The 24,608-nt window shown below is 32.4% G+C and overlaps 1 protein-coding gene across 4 annotated transcripts in view; it reads left to right on the top strand.

The window, feature by feature from the left end:
• LOC119687187 (protein split ends) overlaps positions 1-20,231 on the top strand; it is a 77,574-nt gene extending 57,343 nt beyond the window's left edge. The window contains exons 6-15 of one of the 4 annotated variants that reach the window (XM_038101436.1): positions 651-1,577; positions 2,498-3,061; positions 3,127-3,266; positions 3,448-16,042; positions 16,109-16,209; positions 16,939-17,031; positions 17,133-17,361; positions 17,421-17,771; positions 18,252-18,610; positions 19,455-20,231. In XM_038101436.1, coding sequence (XP_037957364.1) covers positions 651-1,577; positions 2,498-3,061; positions 3,127-3,266; positions 3,448-16,042; positions 16,109-16,209; positions 16,939-17,031; positions 17,133-17,361; positions 17,421-17,771; positions 18,252-18,610; positions 19,455-19,742 — 15,647 coding nt within the window. In that variant the 3' untranslated portion in view covers positions 19,743-20,231. Of the gene's footprint in view, positions 1-650; positions 1,578-2,497; positions 3,062-3,126; positions 3,267-3,447; positions 16,043-16,108; positions 16,210-16,938; positions 17,032-17,132; positions 17,362-17,420; positions 17,772-17,923; positions 18,135-18,251; positions 18,611-19,454 lie in introns of those variants that run through there. The other 3 variants (XM_038101439.1, XM_038101437.1, XM_038101440.1) reach the window with 3 other exon arrangements.
• Positions 20,232-24,608: the final 4,377 nt, after the last annotated feature.

Genomic DNA, 24,608 nt, shown 5'->3' with positions numbered 1-24,608 from the left:
TTGTTTACAATTTTAAGGTCTGATGTCTCAAGAACTAAGCTATATATAACTAATTGGAAAAAATTTGTAAAAATAATAATAATTATTAAAATCAATTGCCAAATTTCGGCTCCATTATATATGGAAATATTGTTTAATGTCAGAAAAAAATATAAAAATTAAATATTAATTATTTATGAAGAATAATACATTATATTTATATTTATTTATATTTATAATTATATTTATATTTATATTTATATTTATATTTATATTTATATTTATATTTATATTTTTATTTTTATTTATATTTATTTATTTATTATATATTTATATCTATTTATTTATTATATATTTATATTTATTTATTTATTATATATTTATATTTATTTATTTATTATATATTTATATTTATTTATTTATTATATATCTATATATATATTTATTTATTAATTTATTATATATTTATATTTCTTTATTTATTATATATTTATATTTATTTATTTATTATATATTTATATTTATTTATTTATTATATATTTATATTTCTTTATTTATTATATATTTATATTTATATTTATATTTATATTTATATTTATATTTATATTTATATTTATATTTATATTTATATTTATATTTGTTACTAATTTATTTATTTTTGTATAAAATAGGTGGTACGTCAAATCCCAGTAACAGCACATGTGGTGGTGTTAATAGTAGTAGCAGTAGCAGTAGTAGTATTAGTTCGTGTTCCACCTCAAATCCTATAGTACACACGGAAGATAACCGGCCATTAGCTATTCGTGTACGAAATTTACCTGCAAGATCATCAGATACATCTCTTAAAGATGGTCTATTTCATGAATATAAAAAGCATGGCAAGGTTACATGGGTTAAAGTTGTTGGCCAAAGTTCAGAAAGATATGCGCTTGTCTGCTTTAAGAAACCTGATGACGTGGAAAAAGCACTAGAGGTTTCACATGATAAAAAATTCTTTGGTTACAAAATTGAAGTGGAACCATATCAAGGGCATGATGTTGAAGATAATGAATTTCGTCCTTATGAAGCTGAATTAGACGAATATCATCCAAAATCGACACGTACTCTTTTTATTGGTAATTTAGAGAAGGATATAACGTCTAGTGAATTGCGGAGTCATTTCGAATGTTTTGGAGAAATCATTGAAATTGACATTAAAAAGCAAGGGGTGAATGCATATGCATTTTGTCAGTATTCGGATATTGTTTCTGTTGTGAAGGCAATGCGTAAAATGGATGGTGAACATTTGGGAAACAATCGTATTAAATTGGGGTTCGGTAAATCAATGCCAACAAATTGTGTTTGGATAGATGGTGTCAGTGAGAAAATTTCCGAATCACATTTACAGTCTCAATTTTCTCGATATGGAACTGTAACCAAAGTCATTATTGATCGTGTGAGACAGTTGGCTTTAGTACTATATGAACAAATACAGTACGCACAGACAGCTGTGAAAGAAATGCGTGGAACAACATTTCGAGGGCGTAAACTGCAAATTGATTTTGCTTCCCGTGAGTGTCAGGACGCCTTCTATGATAAATTAGAAAAGCAAAATACAGGTATGTTCAAGTTAGTTTATACTTATTTATGTTGATGTCTGAGATAGTCTCAGCTTGTAATAGTCTCTTTCACATTAACAAAAAAAATTTTAGAGCTTAATTTGATTTAAGATGCTTTTAATAAAACATACTAAATATACTAAATCTGTTAAAATTATTAACCATATTCATACAAGTTAAAACAGTATTCGAACATAGTTTAACTAGTACTATTAACTATTAAAAAAAAAGTAGAATTTCAACCATTCTTTTTTGAACCTTTATCACATTTTTTATATTATGTTATATATTTATATATATTGTAGTACCACTATTTTTTACTTTTCATCACATTTTTTCTCGAATTTCCACTGCCTTATAATATTTGTTACCATAAATAATAGCTCCACGACTGGTTTTTGTCCTTATTTATATAAGAACATAATTTACTTAAAGCTCAGTCGTACAATTTGATTATAAATGAGTGATTCAATGAGGTTCCAATTTTAAATGTTCATAGTTCTCTTTCAATATTTTACACATAATTAATTTAATTGCATATTTATGCGGTACACCAAAATTTAAAATTTCGTATTTAAATTTATCATTAAAAAATTTTTTTTTTTTTCGTTTAGTCTATACCACTAAGTATTAATTGAGTTTAAATATAAATAATTATATATTCCTTTATGATGTTATAGGACGTGCAATCAATCAGTCAAATATGATTTCATTCATCCTTCATATTCAAATTTTTAAGTTTGCATTTTATTTAAAAGAATACAATAATCATTTCAATCGTTTTTGAAAAGCTCTGCACTTTAACTGGTTTCCAAACTGTTTTTATTGCTTAAAAGATATAATCTTTTAATATAAATATTATATTGTGCTGTTATAGCTGGCAAGCTTTTTTTAATAAAAATTACTTTTAATTTTATAAGGAACTCGGTTTAACCGTTATGAATTACAATCACGCTCTCGAGCCTCTTCATTTAGTCGCCACCAAAATTCGAATGATGGGTGTTCACCCAATAATACACCAAGCAGTAGTAGTAGTAGCTGCTCAGGTGTTGTTGTATCTACGCTACCGCCAGCTCTAGTGACTAATGTTTCGAATAATAATAACTCAGCAATGCCAGACAGCTTTTGTGTTTGTCCTTCTATTTCTGTACCTCTTAATCTTTCAACAATATCTGGAAACACAACTACAACACGTAGTCGTGGATCTCGTAGTTCGCGCATCGCTTTTGAACTTGATCATTCGGAGGCACGACGATTTAGATCGAACGATGAATACAGTCAAGGTTCATGTGCATCGCATGATGAAGATGCAGCGCAGAATCTTTATGGTAGTAATAGTTTACGTTCTGATTCGCCTTTACTTCTTCGTCTTGGACCAGTCGTGAGTAGCTCTACAACTGGTGCAAATATTGAAGGGCTTGAAATAACTTTCAATAGTAATAATGCACGTCGTTGTTGTGATAAAAGTCCATCTCAACAAAAGGGTATATTAATTTATATTAAACTAATATAATTTAAAAAATTTATTAAATGTGTTTATAAATTTTAGGTGATATACGAATTTTACAAAGGGAACGTTCGCATTTATTAGATCAGTTAGATGAATGTCCGTCAAGTGATGAAAATGTTGTAAGCCCAAGAAAACGGATGAAAATAGATCATCACTTTACAAATATATCTAAAGAACTGGTAAGAATCAAACTGATATATAAAAAAATATACATTGTATTTTAATAAATTTTGTTACTTGCTAACGTGTTAAAATTATTTATAAATAATTATATATATATAATCTGTATATGATCTGTATTATATATAATTTTTTTTTCTTGTTCTTTGTTTTTTTTTTTCTTTTGTATTATATATATAGAACCAGCCCCATTTACAAGATGTGAATAGTAGTGAACATTCTGAAAATAACTTAATTCCTAACTGTGATGTAAATTATTTGCTCGATTTTTCATATCGGAAAAGTGATGTACGACATCTCTCTGATATAAATAGTTTATATCAACAGTTGCATAACACTCATCATCAGGTACAACAGGAACATAATAAACCACTACATGAACTTAGTCATCGACCGTCCAAAGATATTACAACATCATCAAATTTACCCCCAAATGCAACTTCTACTTCGTCCACGCGACATGAAGGTGTCATTAGTAATTCATCTACCAGTGATATGTATTCACAGCACCTCATGTCCGCTTCGATAACATCATCGCAAGCAGCAAATAAAAGACGTCGAGTTGTCAGCAGTAATGCTAGTAGCAATATGTCATCGGTTTTGCAAATGAACAATAATGGTGTAAATTCAAGCAGTGATGACTTTCATCATCATGTATCACGCGGACGAGGGCATCAATTGCATTCACATCATTCCCATGAAGCTAGTGGCGGGGAGAGCTCTGATGGTTCACGTCCTGGGACTCCACTCTGCGATGAGCGACCTGAAGTTATTCCTAGTGAACCCCGCCGCATTCCACGTGATCGTCCATTTGAACCTATGATATTGCCCTTGCCAAAATTTGGAATACAATTTTTTCAGCAATATCGAAATGGCGGAATGGGTGGACCTATTGTTGGAACAAGTCAACCTACAAATATATCAATGCATGGAAATAGCTTAACTAATCCTTACTTAGTCTCTGGTGCACATATATTGTCAAACAATAATTTAAGTGGCAGTTGCAGTTACATTAATTCTAGTCTTAGTCATAATATAGCGTCCTCTGCACCAGCAGCTAACATGATGAGCCCCGCGGCACGCTATTCACATTGGCGATCGCATCACCATCATCATCATCATCAGCATCAGCATTATGGTCATGTATCGGGTACTTCTGGTATTATTAATTCCTCAATGTCAGCTACAGCATTGGTAAGTCCTATGAGAACCCGCTCGTTAAGCACAAATTCTAGTGATTCGGATGTGCCCGTACAACCAACTGACAGTCCTTCCTTAGAAGAACGCATTCGAACTCTTGATGAAATGTATGAACGATGGTCTGGTGGGGGTACCAGTTATGCAATGGGTGGAAACATTGTAAAGAAAAATGAATATGTCCGCCACCCAGATTTTAAACAAATATTTCGTCCCAATGAAGTGGTAAATAGTGGACAGTGGCCACCACAGAGACCGGAAGAATTTTGTAACAATGTTCCGAACTGGCGACAAGCACCACCACAGCCAGATCAACATGTTGCAAATGTTCCTCTTCCGGGTCCTACTGCAGGCAATAATACACCTTTACCGACGACTCCATCTCAAAAATCATTTGATGCTGAGGTTCATGAAGTACATCCATCTGATATAGTAAAATCTGTACTGGCTAAAAAATCAATTTTTGATGATGATTTCCAACGACTTAAGAAAAATCAGTGGTACGAACCTTTCAGTGAATCTTCACAGATGCCGAAAAGTACAACTAGCATTTGCACTTCGCCAAGTTTACCTAATTTGGCAGTTACAAAAACACCCGTGGTTGGAAGTAGCAGCGTTAGTGTTAGTACTGGTAAATCGTATCATTTAATGCAGCGGCTAAGCAGTTTGTCACCAATGAATTCACCTCAAGCATCAATGTCACCATATAATAGCCCATCGCCATCCCCATCAGTGGGGACTGTTAATCAGACAGCACCTATTACTAAACCTTCAACGACAATAGCACCTATTCCAATTGTATTAACAACACAACAGAGTATACCTGCTTCAACAAGCCCGTCTACAGCACCAAAAGGCCTGCAATATCCATTCCCTAGTCATCCTCCTTTACCAAGCAGTGCAGCACCTTCACCTTCAGCGCAACCGGCACCTCCTAGTGGACCTGCTCCGGCTGAGTCCTTTACACAATCATCTGGTGGACTGAAATCAATTATTAAATCGTTCAGTGTTCCAGCGCAGGGAATGGATGAGTTTGTTACAGAGAATATAGAAGGTAGACCAGCCTTTTCTGAAACACGCTTACTAACAAAATCCCTTTCTGTACCCAATAACACAGTGAAAGGGTCTTTTAACCAAATATCTTCTGTTGAGCAACATATGCCAGTCACTAATAGTTCCTTATCTTCTTCTCATCAACAAACTGAAGAAATCTCTAGCCACTCAAAATTACCATCTGGATCTCTGGTTAACTCTAAAAACAATGAAAAGTCAAATAAAAGTAAAAGAAGCAGCTCTGAAAGAAAAAGCATTAATCGAATGACAGAAAAGCGAAGACATCAACTACTATCAGAAGAACATTCAACCAACAAAATCAATTCAAGTGATTGTGAAGATAAGGATCTAGATATTTTTAATAGAAAGTATTTGGATTACGAGAAAATAGATAAAGAAAAAGAAAAACGTGACAAGCAAAATAAAAACCAATTACGTGATAATGATGTGTCAGAATCAGAAACAGGAAAATATGAGCAAGAACAAAAAGATAAACAAGAACGTATGGAAGGAAGGGAGAAGAAAGAACAAGATCATCTTGGAAAATCGGATAATTTTCATGTTGAAAGAAAATCCAAAACAAGAGGAAATGAATTAGTTGATTGTGATACAGTTAATGAACAGCAAGACAAGCAAATAGATTTAACAAAGTATGCATCTAATACACCTTACGTTCCAGTTTGTGATAATCAAGATTTTCTTTATGACAGTAATCTTCAAACAAACAAAGAAAGTTCAACCGATGGGAACAGTTCTTCAATGGAAACAACTAAACAGCGTAGACAAAAATCATGTGAGTCGCCCAGTCGAAACTCAAAAAGACGTGCTAGTTCACAAGACAGTGATGGTACAACTACCGGTACAAAGAAGATTGATGAGTACAATAAACGTTTTAAAATTGACCAAACATCTGAATCCCATAGAAGTGAAAGTCAAAGTAATCAAATGCCATATACTGTTCCTCAAAAGTTTCATTCAAGTCATCAATCTAAAAAGAATTGTAACTTAGATGACAAGGTAAAATCGAAAGATGCAAAACCTAAAGGAAAACATAAACAAAAATTATCACAGCAACATTATGATGATAGCGTTAATATGAATTTGGACGGTGTTGGAGATAATCTAGAAGATAAAATGAAATACCAGATTGACGAACAATCAGAACACGAGCAAAGTAATCCATTCGCTCATATGAAGCATAACTTTAATAAAAAAGATGATAGTTCATCGACATCACAACGGCAAACACAAGTGACCAAGGTTGTAAATCAACAGAAACAACATCGTGATCACTCACGTCATAAAGGTAAAAGAGAGCATCGTGAGAAGAAAAGACATTCCGTAAATGATTCATTGTCTGCATCGATTGTGGCTAATAATAATGTCACTGACGAAGATGTGTTGGGTATATCTTATAACTCGAATCGACGATGTTCAATAAGTGGTGTTTCGACCGAAAATGTTAAAGTCAAAAATGAGCAACAGAATGACAATCGTAATGAGGGACATAAATCACCTCAATGTTCAGAAGAGACAACACCTGTAAATCAGCAGCAGCAGCACCAGCACCAGCAACAACAACAATCAAATTTAGGTAGTCGACAAGGTAATAACCTTAAAAATACACCATCCAGAAAAGTTAACTTAAGTTCTGCAGATTCAGACTATTCTGATGAAGCGTTAGCTGGAAAGAAACATTCCATATTTGACATACCAGATGATGGTCCCTATGTGTCTATGTATGATAAGGTTAAAGCTCGTTCATGTAAAAATATGCAAAAACAGGAGGAAGAGAAAAAAATTAAAGCCAAATTTTCACAACTCAAGCAATGTCGCGCTAAAAGAGTGGAGAAGAAGAGGTCTACTAGCTATGATGGTGATTCAGATTCTGACTTTGAAGAACGAAATCATAGAGGTGGTGACAATCATCCCGGCTTAAAATCATCTGGTGATGAGGGTTATAATAATGTCAATAAAAGCAAGCGTTCTATTTCAAATACTAACGCCAAAAAGGTGTTTTCAGATTCTGATTCGGTGGTTGTAACAAATGAAGGATGTCGCAAACAAAAAGTCAAGAATGTAAAGCGACAGTGCGATGGTGATGAAAGTTCAGATGATGAAATTCGGAGAAATGTACGCATAAAATCATCACCAAGTAAAAAGATTGTAAATAAACGCAATTGCTATACTTCAAGAATAGCTTCCGATTCTGAATCACAATCGGCACCAGATATTAAAATTAAAGTTGAAAAGAAAAATAATGATTGCGACATAATAATAAATAAATTTAATAAGAAAATTAAAAAAGAATTAAGTCTTCCAGATCCTCCAAATGCTGATATTAAGCCGAAACGCCGTTGCTCAGTATCATCTTTAGACGAGCAACAAGTTTGTGGTGGTAATGAATCGGCAAATATTATATCTGCCGATGAAATTAAAAAGGAGTTCAAAGATTTATTTGACAATTCCTTTGTTAGTGATAACTATGTTTACAATTCAGAAGATCAGCAGAAAATAAAAACTCCACAACATTTCTCAACAGAAAGTAGAAGAAAACATAAAAAGAACAAAAAGCGTTTAAAGGCTTCATTACCATTAATTGATCCAGCAAATCAATCTACAGATACTGACACTTTAACCCCAATCGAATCAAATATATACAAAGTCTCTTCAGCTGAAATGAAATCAAATAAAATTTCTCCATCGTTTGATCCATTTGATGAACTTAAACGAGAGTCAGCTGTTTCCTCCAATCTGTTTATGAATAATATTGTAGGTGATGTACTTTGTACTGAGAAAAAGCGTCATAAAGATAGGAAGGAAAAGAAACGTGACAAAGGTCGTAATATTAATGAATATGGTAGCAGTATTGAACATGAAAAATTAAGTAAAGAAGATCGTCATCGGTTGAAGAAGGCTAAAAAATCTAAAAACCTTGATGCATCTCGTATATTCTGCAAAATTGCATCTGCTTCTGTGCCATTTTCACATAAACGTGGTGATGAAAAAATGGAAGATATATTTGGTCCGATTTCAGATGAAGAATCACAGTTTGCTGATAGCACATTAAAGGAATTTTCTTCACCGTCAAGAAGTAATGCAAATATTTCGACTTCTTCTAGTATAGCTGGACCGGTTGTATCAGCAGCTTTAAATCCATATAAACAGGAACCGCTTACTCCAAAATCGCATACGGTTGAGGAAAATGAAGAAAATAAACAGAAATTATGTAGTGCATACATTGATCGAGAACGACATCGAAAAGATAAACGTGAGAAAAAACGAAAGGAGCGCGAGAAGTCGCGTGAACAACATGCGCTATCAGTGCTTCAACAACATCCCAAACAGTTAGACGATGAAAATAGTGTTGATTTAGATGAAGCAGGACGTGCACTAGAAGCACAACTAATGGAAGATTCTGATAATAAAAACAATGAAGATGCTACTCCTTCAACAACTGCAACATACCGTAGTGATATGACTGATGTATTTCGTTTCTCTGATGGTGATGAAAATTCATTGGAAATTTTGTCACAAAATACTACACAAGAAAAGCAAACTGTAAACGAGATAAACATAAATGAATTACAAGGAGTTCATAAAATTGCGCAACAGCCCCAATTTAATATTAAAGGCAAAGAGAAAAAGAAAAAGAAGAAGCGTTCTAAGGAAGAGAAACATAATCACCAGCGACGAGAGTTGAATTTACCCTCATCATCACAACATATTCAACATTTTGGTATTTCACCACCAACAATTGTAAGACCAAGTACGGAAACACAATCATCTTCAAAAGAGTTAAATAAATTGGATCAGCTCGAAGAAGAATCGATTTTATCCATGTTGAAACCATCTCCAAGTTTACCATGTCTTATTGGTGATGATGATTACGCAGATCTGGACTCAAATATAAAAACACCGAAAATGATCCATAATAAATCTGTAACTGTAGTTCCACTATCTCCAATGCGTGAGTTAAAAATAATAAGTCCAATTCCTAAAACACCTACTACGACAAATTTAAATACTTCGAATGAGAAATTTACACCTTCAACTCCTGTGTGCTCTAGTTTTGATTCTGCAAATATGAATAAATCTAAAGCTACACTTAAGTCACCTTTTTCGAGCGATCAAATGAATGAATCAATAAGTTCATTATCGTCATCGATTTCTATACCACCAGCGACAACAACTAAGAAGAAAGAAATATATATTCCTGGTTTTGACGGAGAAGTTGATGAAAAAATAAGTGAATCAGCTGTTCAATCTATTTCTGCAGAATATAGTTCTTCCGTTTTAGATTCTAATGATAAACTGAAAATTCCTATCCAATCTCCACCAGACTCATCAAAACATTTGGATAAAACTGAGGATACAAAATCACGAGTTGTTATATCTCAAGAAGAAACAGAAAGCGCGGTTTCAGCTTTACTTGGTGAAAGTTTTGGTAACTCTTCAAATCCTGATTATTCATTCAATGATGATGTATTAGACGACTTAACAGTAATTGAAAATACCTCTGAAGAAGTGGATGAAGAAACAGTATTAGCTGCTAAAGTAATTGAGACAAGCGAACAACTGCAGCCGGAGGAAGATGCTGAAGAAATTTGTAAAGCTGTGCAAAGCTTAAATAACGATGATATAAATATTAAAGTGGATACCCCGCAGTCTGAAAGAGAACTTCAAATTGATACTGATACTGAAGAGAATATCGAAGAAAGCCAAAGTTGCATGCATCAGATAAAAACCGATGAAGATTTATCAAGTCAGTCTTTACAAAGTACTATGGATACTCAAGAAGAAACTACTAAAGTGGTTGATCAACAAACTTTAACATCAACTACTTTGCAATCAGTCATTACAAAATTAAATACTGAAACCACAGAGAAACAAATAAAGAGTGAGTCACTTTTTACAACACCACCAACAGGCATCCATCATTCACAAGCCAATAATCCCATAACAATAATAAAAGATGAAAAAATTCAAGAAAAATCGAATATTGAATCTTCTGCCCGTTTCACCTTACCAATTCCAAACATTGGCCATGTAGAACAACCTACATTAGTAACAACGGCTTCAATTTCATTATTCTGTACGTCATCAACAGTTAATACAATTCCAATTACAAACACAACAGTTACTCGCTCGACACTAAAGGAGAGTGTAATTTCATGCGACGCTCAACCACCTACTATATTAATTCCAGACTTGCCACCACACTTTGTTGCACCGCAATCTTCAAAATCACCAGAATGTGACACTATACTGCTTTCTCCGCAACATCATAATAAACTAAGTATCGCTGTTTCACAAGGTACTACATCACCGCATAGTCCTCAAATACATGCAACCTCTCACAGCAGTACACCTATTAAGCAAATATGTCCAGTTACCACGATGCCTTCATTAACTAATCAAAACGTAGTTATTACTTCAGGTTCAACGCATCCGCAAAGTCCTTTAATGAATAGAATACAACCGCAAATAAAAGTTATTAATAGTCAAATTTCAAATCCAACTGCTTTGCATACACAACAGAGGGCTAATTTGCCATCACCATCAACATCAGTTTCGGATGGACTGTCTGCAAATATGGGTAATATACCGTCCTCTCCTAAGTCTATAATTGATCAGCATTCCGCTCAAAGCATTTTGCCAATGCAAATACAAAAAATATCACCTGTTTCAACACATCCAACGATTATCAGCAAAGTTGTAAACGTGCAAACTCAACCAACACAAGTTTTGTCAAGAGTCCCTCCTCAATCAAAAAGTATGTTTTCACCTACTTCACAAAAGCATCAGCAATTACAAATTCAACAGCAGCCACAGCAGCAACAACAATCGCTGCAGCAGCAGCAGCAGCAACAGCAACAGCAACATTCGCCTCAAATATTGCAACAAGCTAAAATGACACCTCAACAACAGCAGTTTATTTGTGATGCAACAATTCTTAGCGCTCAAGAGCAACAAAAGCAGCAACAATATCATCAGCACATTATGCAGCAACCACAACAAAATCAACAACTGCAGCAACGTCATCAGATTCAGCAACATGTTTACCCGCAAGCCCAGCAAAATGTACATTTACAAAATCCGCAACAAACATCCAATCCAATATTCAATGCTTCATCGACACCTCAACAAAATCCGGGTTCGCAGCATCTATCAATGCCAACAATGCAACAGACACAACTGAAGCCGCTTCAAATAATAAACTCAAATAGTAAACCAACGCAGAATTCACCAAACTTATTAATTCTGCGACAACAACAAGTTGGGCAATTGCAGGAAGTACCGCAAGTGTCTTCGCATAATCAAGTTTCGCAGAATGTTATTCAATGTTCACAATCACCACCTTTATATATTAAATCTCAAAGTTCTGTTGGCATATCACCGCAATATCGAAACGTCTCTGTACCGAGAATAACAACGCAGCATCAACCATCGCATGCATTATATCACCACGCAAATGCTGGTGCTTCTATATCGCAACCTCACACTTCTCCTCAACAGCGTATAATTGTCAAAAACTCCTTAACCAATTCACCATCAACAACTGACTCCTCGCACAATTCTGGGGCAGATGATGTGCTAAATACATCGTCTTTAGTTGATAAAGATGTGGTTCCAAGTTCGAATACTGCTGTTGAAACACGAACAAAAGTGGACGACAAAAACGTGAAAGCTTTAGATGCTACTGAAAAACCCGTAAAAATTGTAGAAAATATTTCTGTTATTAGAACTCCTACACCAACAGTTGTTGCTAAGGACAGTAATAGTGCTCTTTTAAATGACGAATGTCTATCAAAGTTTGATAATTCTAAAAATTATTCAAATCAGAACACGAAAGATGACAATGACTATTGGCTAGTGAAGGAAGTGGGCATAGATTCAGTTATTAAAAAGATTGATACCATAAATAAAGATGAAAGACAACAATCGGATCAAACTCAAGCGAAAAATCTTGACATAATAAAACCGAACTATTCCATGACATCTTCCTCTTCAAATCCAATAGAAACTTTAAAAGATCAAGCAATTGAAAGTTCTAAAACAACAAGTTCCTTAAGCTTAAATACATCATTACCTTCTATTGATAATGACACCGAAATCAGTGGAAAAATAAACGAGCAGCAAGGCAATGTTCGGGGTGGAACAACAAAACGTGGTCGACAACCAAGAGGAGGCAAGAAACAAGCATGTCCAACTTTACCACAGTCGCCTATTCAGACTATTGAGTCAGAAATAGGTATGCAAACTCGTTTGCGCAAACCTACATCGATTACACTTATGACTCGTGGACGAAAAGGCCGACCACCTCGCAGTAATGTTGGCCCACAACGCATAATACAACAACAAAAAGTAGCTGCAGAAACAGCGTGTCAAGAAGATAGAGAACACCATCAAGAAGAACAATTCCAGCAATCAGATCAGATAAAGCAACAACAGACAAAAGTTCCTGAAACGCAAAATGTACATACTGCAGTTAATGTAACATCTGAAAAACAAGAAGCAACATCATCCTCCATAACATCTGTTGCAGAAGATCAAGATGTGTATGAGTTCCATGACGACTCGGGTGAGGAGTCAAAGGCAGCAAAAGAAGCACTTTCGCAATCAGCAAGTGCTGCACGCCCGCGTTTAATACTAACAATCAAAAGTCCTGGACAATCGCCACCTTTATCAAAAACAAAGGATAAACAAAATTTACCAAATGAACTTAATTTAGGTGATGCTGACGTCTTACAACAAACATCTGAACAATTAGCTGCTGAATGTACAGAACAAGAGAAACCGGAATCTACGGTTCAACAGCAGCTAACTTATTTATCAGATAATTCTGAAAGTTCTACGTCAGTGAATGTTGCTTCTTTAGCAGTAATGAATACACGTAAATCACGTAGGCTTATTGAAAAAGACCGTAGTACCATTGATGATATAATTGAAGATGTCGTACGTAATACACAAATGTCATCAGTTATAGCGAAAGGTGCACAAACTCCTCCAAGACGTTCTGGAAGAAATTCAAACCTAAAGAAAGGACCCGAGACGGTAGTACCCGTTGTAAATGCAGTAGGTCGCCCTAGACGTAATAAGGATATCAAATCCGCATTCGAAAATATAACAGTTCAGGATACAAATGTAGATAAGAAAATAAATTTGTTGGAACAATCGACTGAACAATATTCTGCGAAAACTAAAGAAAAAGCAATAGAAAGCACTGAAACAAAAGCATCAACAGCTGCAATATCAGAAAAGCTAACAACTTCTCAAGAACAACTTGATCAACACCAGAATCTACAGCAGTCATCTACTCCTACATTACAGTTGTCTACATCTGCAATTCCTCAACATCCAAAAAAGAAAGCTATTGCTGCTGCTGAAATTGATTCTCGTATAACAATCACAAATATTCGATCAGGTAGTCCAGTAACGCACACAAAAGAAATCGCTGTCATTCAAAGTCCAACAGCAGAAATATTGAAAGCTAATGTTGAACCTGTTTTGAGTGGATGTTCTTCAAAGAAGAAAGAAGAAGCAATACACTCATCACCATCAACTTCAACTAACAAACAATTGGCAAGTGATACACAAAACACAGTACAGTCATTGATTACATCGCCTTCTAGCTTGTCCAGTTCTGATAAAGTCATGCAGTCAGATAAAAACACTAAACTGATTAAAGCATCAGGATCTAGTCAAGTGAGTTACAGTGCAATAGGGGCACCTACAAAATCACCACAAGTAGAAGAGGTTTTGCCTCAACCAAAAACACAAGTGTCACTTGTCAACAAACCTGTTAGTGTTGTAGTGAAGACATCTACAGCGACTCCTCCAATAATTCAGCAACACCTGATTCAACCACATGTAATGCATACGCCCACTAAGCAACCAATTATGGTCCAGCAATGCCCTACTGTAATGCATACACAACAGACGAACCTGAATATACAAACACTAAAAGCTCATGTACTTAATGGACAAACAATACCTGTTGCATCACACCAGCAACAGCAACAGCATATAGTGATGTCTAATTCAGGTCATCCAACTTCGTCTAGCAATGTTGTTCGGCAATCTCACCAGTCACAACAGCCCCATCAGACACATCAACCGCATCAACAACATCAACCGCTCCAATCTCAATCTCAATCTCATCAATCACAACAACAACAGCAGAGTCAACAACAAACGCAGTTGCAACAACATCAGCCGTTACAGCAGCACCAAGTGCTGCAACAGCATACGCAACAACAGTCGCATCAACAGTCGCATCAACAACAACAGTCGCATCAACAACAACAGTCGCATCAACAACAACAGTCGCATCAACAACAACAACCCCATTCGCAGCAACAAGCGCATTCGCAACAACAAGCGCATTCGCAGCAACAAGCGCATTCGCAACAACAAGCGCATTCGCAGCAACAAGCGCATTCGCAACAGCAACACCCACCACAACTACATGCACAGCAACATCAACAACAGCAACATCCACATCCACAACAGCAGCATTCACATTCGCAACAGCATCCACCACCACAGCATCCACAACAACAGCATCCACCACAACAACATCCACAACAACAGCATCCACAACAACAGCATCCACAACAACAGCATTCTCAACAACAGCATCCACCACAACAGCATCCATCACAACATTTACAACAGCAACATCCACAGCAACATCCACAGCAACAACATCGACAGCAGTCACAGCACTATAGTCAACAACACCAACAGAAGCATGTTGCAAATATTCCAACGCCACACGCAAATAATTCGTCAGCAAATTTGCCAAATTGCATTCAACAACATCCAAAGCAACAAAAGCAGACTTTTGTAATAAAGCAAACTCAAATAGCACAGCAACAGAATCCGCAACCACACCAGCAACAACATCAGCAACAACATCAGCATCCACATCAGCTGCATACATTACATGTTGCAACCTCCAAAATACCTACCTTATCTCAACAGTCAGCTGGTGCTCCACATTTAGCACCAACACATCAAAACATTCACAGTACAAAGGAACCACAAATGGGTTTCCCAATGCAAGGTAGTCAACCGCATATTACAGTCCAACCACAAAATACTGATCAATCGGTTCATGTAAAAGGTAGTGCAATCCAGCAACAGCATATAACAACAAATCAGTTGCATCATCAAAAGCAACCGCAAATTCCGGTTGAAGTATCTGTTGTAAACCAACAACTAAATAAAATACCACAACAGCACGCACCGTTAGTAATGCCTACCAGTTTAATGGGCATACCATTGTCCTCATTAATTTTGCAACCGAAGAAACCGTCTCATTTGCAAGTAGGTCAACAGCAACTAACGCCATCACCTCCTCTTACTCAGCAGCATATTTCGAATTCTACAACTAATAAACAAGTAAATAGCATTCCACCTAGTTTTAATAGCCAAAACGCACCATCCCTAATCTCCACCAGCATTGAAAGTCCACCACCGACTGCAATAAAACAGCAACAAACAAATCCAATTGGCGGTAAATATAAACAAAATTATTTCCAAATTGAATATTTAAATTTTTCAATTTTTTTCATATGTTTAGCATCTAGTTCTATTCCACCGATAAGCTCACAAGGACAATCCCGTGTAGCACCGTTAATTCTGTCGTCTAGCATGCCAGTACCACCATTTGATGCGAATATGGTAAATACGAAATTCAAATTATGTTCCATTAAACTTTTGATACCGATTTATTTCTAATCTCAATAAGTATTTTTATTAAATTTTTAAATTTATTAAATTTATATTAAATTTAATAAATTTATATTATTTATTAAAATTGTCTATTGTTAATTATTCACATTTATATTTTATATTTAATATTGCAAAAACAGTAGATTTATGGGTTTATTAAATTCTAAAATACTGATCGATACTTAATATCGATATTGATCGATATTTAATGTCGATATTTATCGATGTTTATCGATATTTAATGTCAATGTTTATCGATATTTAATGTCGATATTTGATGTTGATATTTATCGATATTTAATGTCGATATTAATTGTCGATATTTGATGTTGATATTTATATTTAATGTCGACATATACTTAATAATTAGTTTTATAGTATTCCCTAAAAATATTTATAAAAATTCAATTATATATATATATATATATTACATATATATATATTACATATATATATATTACATATATATATATTACATATATATATATTACATATATATTACATATATATATTACATATATATATATTACATATATATATATTACATATATATATATTACATATATATATATTACATATATATATATATTACATATATATATATTATATACATACAATATATATATATGTTAACTTTAAATACTGATTGATCAATTATTTTTGCTACTGTGGACGCAGCATGATATCGGGAGTTATAACTCTCCAAGTGCTTGTGTGCGTTCCACTCAAAGTCCGCCACCTGCTCACCAGCAGATATCTCCAATAACTCCGGTAATTTTAAAATATAAAAATAAAAATGAAATTTATTTTATTTTTGTTCTTACTTTAAATGTGTTCTCATTACAAAATAATATAAATAACACTTTTTATAGGGTGAACCGAATTTCACATCAAGTTCTATACGAAATGTACCGCCACGTGAACATTTCATGATATATCATCAACAATTGCTGCGAACACAAGAATCGATGCGGTGTCCCACTGAATTTGATGAAAAAGTTCTTGGTAGCAGTCCACCACTTGAATTGCGTCGTCCCAGTAATATACCACGTGCTATAGCAGTACCGCACAATTTACAAAGTCCTCAAGATAGAGCTACAGGTAAATGATTATATAACAGCTGGTTACGTGAAAATATTAATTTTACATTATTCTAATAGATTCACCACAAGTTCAACAAGTGTACGTACATAATACACGTATACAACATCCACATTTTGCAGAGATGCCTGGGCGAGGTTTTTATGAAGCGCCAGGTCGTCAAATACCAATTGAGCCTCCACCAGCTCATCGCTCAGCACCAGCTCATACAGTTGTTGGTCCACACCTGGTAGTGCCTCCACCAGTTAAATCAGGTGGTAGTACATTTATTGGTGCACCTAGCGTTCAGTCACCACCGGCTCCTCCATCTAGTGCAGCAGTGTGTTCCACTAATTTGAATGCTAAACTTATTGAACGCGAACGGAAACAAGAGCAACAGCAAAGAGAAAAAGAACGAATGAGTGTAGCAGGTTAGTACATATAATTTTTAAAGATTTTATATACATATGTATAGGTATATATATCGTTATATGTTGAGAAAATTTTAATAAATCAAAGTAAAGCATATTTTTCTCTATTGTTTGCTATTATTATTTTATGTGTGATCAATTATGAATCAAAGAATCAAAAAATCAGATTTCAAACTCGCACGAAAAACCAAATCTTATCGAGTGTGAGAAGAATAATTCCAACTAAACGAAATGAATATGATCAAGTTCCAGCAAGTAAACAATCAAGTGATCTGCAAATATAATCATTTGTTAAAGCTTACACAAAAAATATATTTGTTTTATATATTGTACATTGAAAATGTATTATATGGATTGTAGACAATGACATCACAATAAATAAATCTTTAATTTGAAATTAATTTTTAATTATGCACTCTACGATGTTAATGTACTGGTTACTAGTTTTTCTAATTAATATCAATTTTTTTTTTTTAACAGACTTTCATATAAATCCATCTGCTACTACAACAATTATAGATAAACTTGCCACGACAATGTCTCCAGTAGCAGGACGCAATGTCCATGTTGGCACATCAGCACATGCTACACAGGCAACACCACCACCTCAGGCTGATTCATTACCAACTCTACTGCAACGATATCCAGTTATGTGGCAGGGATTACTGGCACTCAAAACAGACCAAGCGGCCGTCCAAATGCATTTCGTTTTTGGAAATCCCCACGTTGCCCGAGCATCCTTGCCATGCAATAGTGATGGTAGCACGCCTCCTTTGCGTATAGCTCAACGTATGCGACTTGAACAAACGCAACTGGAAGGCGTAACCAAGAAGATGCAGGTAATTATTCTATATTCATCTAAATTTTTTTACTTTTTTTCATAATGTACTGGTATGCAATATGTATTTAACACACTGTAATATTTATAATATACAATTTTTGTACCGACTAGCTGTCGCATAGGTTATAATTGTAAGAGAATCATACCTTGAGATATCTTACTCTTGTTAATACGATCTTATTATATGTTATATAAGTTAACTAAGCTAAGCTAACTAACTAAGTGTATCTACTTTGACAAGATATTTATATTAAAATGTTAGTGAAACAGTTAGTGTCTGCAAAAATCTTGTCAAAAGTCTAGCCTGTTAAGACGCAGAGTAAGAATTATACTTGTCCAATTTTTTGTTTTGAAAAATAAATATATATATATATATATATTCTATAACATTTTTAAAATTATGTCTAAAAATATATTTTATAATATTACAAATATTCTGTGTATACATACGATTTCTTTATATATTTTTTTTTGTGTTTTTAATCAATTCTTTTGTAAATAAATTTTACTATTTTTATTTATTTGTTTATCAAATTTTATTATTTTTTGTTTTTAATCAATTCTTTTGTAAATAAATTTTACTATTTTTATTTATTTGTTTATTAAATTTTATTATTTTTATTTATTTGTTTATTAAATTTTATTATTTTTTGTTTTTAATCAATTCTTTTGTAAATAAATTTTACTATTTTTATTTATTTGTTTATTAAATTTTATTATTTTTATTATTTTTATTTATTTGTTTATTAAATTTTATAATTTTTTGTTTTTAATAAATTCTTTTGTAAATAAATTTAATGAAACACCCTTAATTAATTTATTATCTTGTTTTTTTTTATTAGTTTGAAAACGAACATTGTATGTTGCTTGCTTTACCGTGTGGCCGTGACCATGCCGATGTTCTGCAGCAATCCCGCAATTTACAAACCGGCTTTATAACGTACCTCCAACAAAAAATGGCAGCTGGTATCGTAAATATTCCAGTACCAGGAAGTGAACAAGCAGCCTACGTAGTGCACATATTTCCGTCCTGTGATTTTGCCAACGAAAATTTGGAGCGTGCAGCACCTGATCTGAAAAATCGTGTCGCTGAAATCGCGCATCTATTGATTGTGATTGCGACAGTATAAAACATAAAGAATACTAAGACTTTATCGAAACCAACCAATTTGAAGAGTAAATAACCTAACAGTCCAAATCTTAAAATTTTAAATGATTAACAAAGTTGACTAAAATTATTAAACAAAAACAAAACAAAAAAAAAATAAATAAAATGCGATATGTAAATATTATTATATGCTTGGGTACGATCTAAATACACTTATACATTCTAGTAATATAAAGCTACTTTAAAGGTTCCAAAGGAAATGTTCCATTATGTGTATATACTTGTATTTATATGGATGAATAAAACACTTAAGAAACCAAATTCAATAAAAAAAAAATTAAAGTTATAGTATCTTAACTCTAATAAATTAATAAGACGAAATCACAATACAATGGCGTATATATAATGATAATGTTAATTGTAGTTTAATATACTTGTTTTAAGAATAAAATTTATTATAGGTTTTTAAGGAGGTTTAAGCTATTACTTTTATTCACAACATTAATATTAAGTAAATTAGAAATAAAGAACTATATATATAAATATATATATATATATATATTAAAAAACCTTGAATAAAAGTAAATGTAGTTGTAAAACAAAATACGAATAAAAGAACAAAAAAACAAAAAAAAAATAATATATTGAATTAAAAATAAAGAGTAGAAATAACATTAATATAATTTGCTTTATTTTAAATTATTGTTGTAAAAAAAACACTTTTTTTAAGTTCTTAAGAAGTATTTATTAAATTTTTAGATCTGTCTGATAATTTGTAAATTTAATTTATTTTATTACTATAAAATTTAACATCTTTCCGTGCTAATAAATACACTATAAAATATAAATATAACAATAACAGTAAATGCTAAGTTTAAATTCTTACAACAAAAAGCTACAAAAGTTTAATATGATCTCACGATAAGAAAACAAAACAAAATTTATTTGATTATTAAATGATAAATATATTTAAAAACTTTATATTTTATTATATAGTGGTCTTTAATTTGTATTTAAATTGCATAATTTTTTTATTGAAAAATAAAAACCAAATTTTAATTTATGGGTACCACTCAATGAGTAAAATTGTGTGATATATTTTTTGGTCTTATAATTTAATTGCTTACGATATAAATTCTTATGGTAATGCTTATACATCATTTCTTAAACTATTACAGAAAAAAAAAACATAGAAAAAATAGAAAAGCTATAAATGAATAAAAAAAAACATATGAATATAAAAATAAATAAAATATTTGTCTTGCAAATTAAAACAAAAATACATGCCTTAGATGCTTCATAATTTAAGCAACAACCAAAAACTGCTTTCTTTTTGTATGTATACTACTACATATATTTGATATTGTAGATTTATGTTTAATAAAAAGAATCATTATGTACTATATGCATTTATGCATAATGTACAATTAAAACTGGAGACACAGAATTTCAACCTCAATGAATTTTGATTTTTAATTGAATGCGATTTTTTTTTTTTTTTAGTTTTTGAATTATTTTATTTTAATTTGGAAACTCTAAAGCTTATCCAATAATACTTTAATATATAATTATATATAATAATGTATTTGGTTTTACCAAAGTACAATTAACCAACAACAACTGTATGTATTATATATGGAAAAGTTTGGAGAATTTTTAGTTACTGCCAAAATAGTTTGATGAATAGAAGAATATAATATTTTATCCATTCTACATTATAAAAACAGTTCATAATGAAAAAAATATAAATAGTTGAAAACTAAAATAAAAACCCTAAACCAATGATTAAGAAATGAATTACGAAATATGAAATACAAAATACAAAATACAAAATACAAAATACAATTATTGAAATATAAATTATATAAAGTAAATAAAGTCTTAAGGCTTAGATTTAGTTTGGCTCTGTCTAAAACTGAGCAAAAACTAATAATTGCAAATGTTCACTGAATTTGACATATTCCGATCCGGCTCGTGTAATCTTGTTATTCTCTTCATTAACTAGATTAGAGAATAATTTGAAGTATGAATTATGTAACAAAAGAATATAAAAACAAACAAAAACAAAAACAAAAATAATGATAAAAATAAATAAAATCATTTTAATAAGATAAAATGGCTAAAAAGTTTGCCATGTCTTTGTAATATATGTATATAATATATCATCAATCTTTTTATAAGTAAAATATGTTTATTTAAAATAAGTATAAATACAACTATATATATATATATATATATAATTATATATATGTATATGAATATATATATATATAAATAAATATATATATGTGTGTGTACGTATATATAACTATATATATAACTAAATATATATAAAAATATATATAAAATTATTCATAAAAATTATAACTTGATATGTTTAGATACGAATTAATGTTTATAGCATATTATGTACAGACTCTTAGTGCTTGTAAAATTAAAATTAAAATTATATAAAAATAAAAATAAAAAAATACATTAATAAAATCATGTTAAAATATTAAATACAAAACACAAAACTATTAAATAATACATAAAATTTATATACATAATATGTAGCTATTAATTTTTACGAACATATTAGTTTAACGCATAAATAAAAAGAAAACTGTCATTACATTTTTTTTTTTCTGAAAAATTAACAAATATAAAAAGTAAAAATTAAATTTTTGTTGTTTTATTTTTTTTTTTTCGATAATATATAATATATATAATTATTATAGGCCAGCAATACTGTACGGATGTGTAACATACAGCAAAGCCTCAAATACTGCCATAAAGCAATTACAGATAGCACAAAATCTGGCTTTAAGAAGACTAATTAAGATTCCTTGGTATATTAGAACAACAGATCTACATAGAGATCCAAGAACCGACTCAGTGAAAAAATATTTCAAGGACAGAGTCCTAAAATTATTCAAAAAAGGTTAATACCTAACAAACCTTAAGTCCACCTCAGGACGCACAGGAAGATATGCTGATCTACGGTCCGTCATTAGTTACTAGATAAATAAATGATAATGATTCTAGTATAGTTAAAGTTTAGTGTGGGGTAGGAATAAGCCCCCCCCCAGCCATAAAAGAGTAAAAGTGCGCAATAGCACTAACTCAAATAACAACAACAACAACAAATATAAAAAGTAAAAATTACATTTTTGTTTTATTTTTTTTTTTCGATAATATAATGCTACCAGATTTTAAAAAGCTTACAAACTTTTTAAAAAAAATTTTTTTTATTACAGATGTTTCGAGTAGTAGTGAATTACAACAAAAAAATGTTTTTTTTATATAAATTTATTGAATTATTGACTGACCGTACAGTTGTTTCAAGTATTGCCAAATACCCATTATCAGTGCTCTTCGAATTATTTCTGGTATTTAAATATTCGTAAAGAATTTTTTAAGACAGCAAGTACCAGTGGTAGATTTTTTCTTATATGTATAACAAAGAAATCGAGCTTTAACCGCCACGACTTTCTATTTAGGTTATAAAAATGGCAGGGAGGATCTACCACTTGAATCTACTGCTGTTGGTGCTATAACCCACAGGGATCTATAAAGCCGATAACATCAAAGGAATTACAAGAAGAATTCATAGATTTGGGTATGGGTATGGGTTGTGTGATGGTATTGGGGATTAATTGGGAGAGAAGGGATTGGTGTATGAGTAGAATTTAAATGGAAGTCAATCAGAAAAGAAAAGAAGAAACTAAAGAACTAAGAAGTTATAAGTTCCCAATGGAAGAAGTTATAAGTTCTCAAGCCAACAAATGCAAGGTTTAAAAATTTTGCAGAATAGCATAGATTAGCAAAGCTAAAATGGCAAAAGATAAGAGTAAGAAAAGTAATGCATGCAAACTTTGAATTTAACCTAGATTCATATGAATGTGCCTTGTCACCCCAATGGAATGAAGTCATAAATCATTAAAACAAATTAGTGTATGCGCTTGAGACATGAAAACAATTGGACTAAAGCAAAAATAAGGGTACACGTTGTCAAGGAATACTCGAGCGCTCTTAAAATCTGTGGGAACCCATAAATGGCACTGCTATGGTAAAAATTGTTTTTCAAATATGTTGAAAAATATTTATTTTCATTATTCTAATGATCCAATATATATAATTCAAAAAACATAACAACGATGAGTATTTACTTTATAAACAACGTTCAATTATTTAAGAAGCATTTAGAAAAACGGATGAAGCGACGGTGGGAAGAAAACCATGGGACGGATTTGAAAACCACGCTAGAAGATTGATTCTCCATTTCAATTATATCTGCCGCAGTTGTGGAGATGACGATAAAGTGCTTCTGCTTCATTTTTGCCTAGCACATGTGCAGCGCCGCCTTACTACTCTAGAGATCTCCTTTTTTGAATATCTTGATTAACTGTTAGACCTCTCATCAAATAGCTTATTAAGCTTTGGCAAATGTTCAAGGCTGTATCAAGGCAGCATCACTATATTCATTTCATAGATGTCCAACATGTGATATATAGAACTGAAGATGTACAATTAATAGTCGAAAAACCTCAGAAACAATAAAAAATCGGATATGTTCGAGCTGCTCGAAAGCTACAAATATGAACTGTTTCATTTTATATCGGTTTTCTAATAAACAACCTAATTCACAGCGATGCTTGTAGGAAATGCTAAAAGCCGGTGGCAACGGAAACTTTGGAGCATATGCCTGTCCGGTTCTCTCTCGTGAACTGGACAAAAATACTTAGGGGTTTCTGTTGAAATTCTAATAAAATTTGCTAATAACACGCACATCCTAAGTGATACACTCTATCGCTAAAAATTAAAATTTTGATCTAGTATTACAATAGCCGTTTATGGTCTACGCGTGGGCTCTTTGGTCTGCCAGCATAACCTAACTTAACCTTAT

The sequence above is a fragment of the Teleopsis dalmanni genome, chromosome X (assembly GCF_002237135.1).
Source record: "Teleopsis dalmanni isolate 2A chromosome X, ASM223713v2, whole genome shotgun sequence".
Classification (NCBI taxonomy): Eukaryota; Metazoa; Arthropoda; class Insecta; order Diptera; family Diopsidae; genus Teleopsis; species Teleopsis dalmanni.
This window is presented reverse-complemented; position numbering and strand designations above follow the sequence as displayed.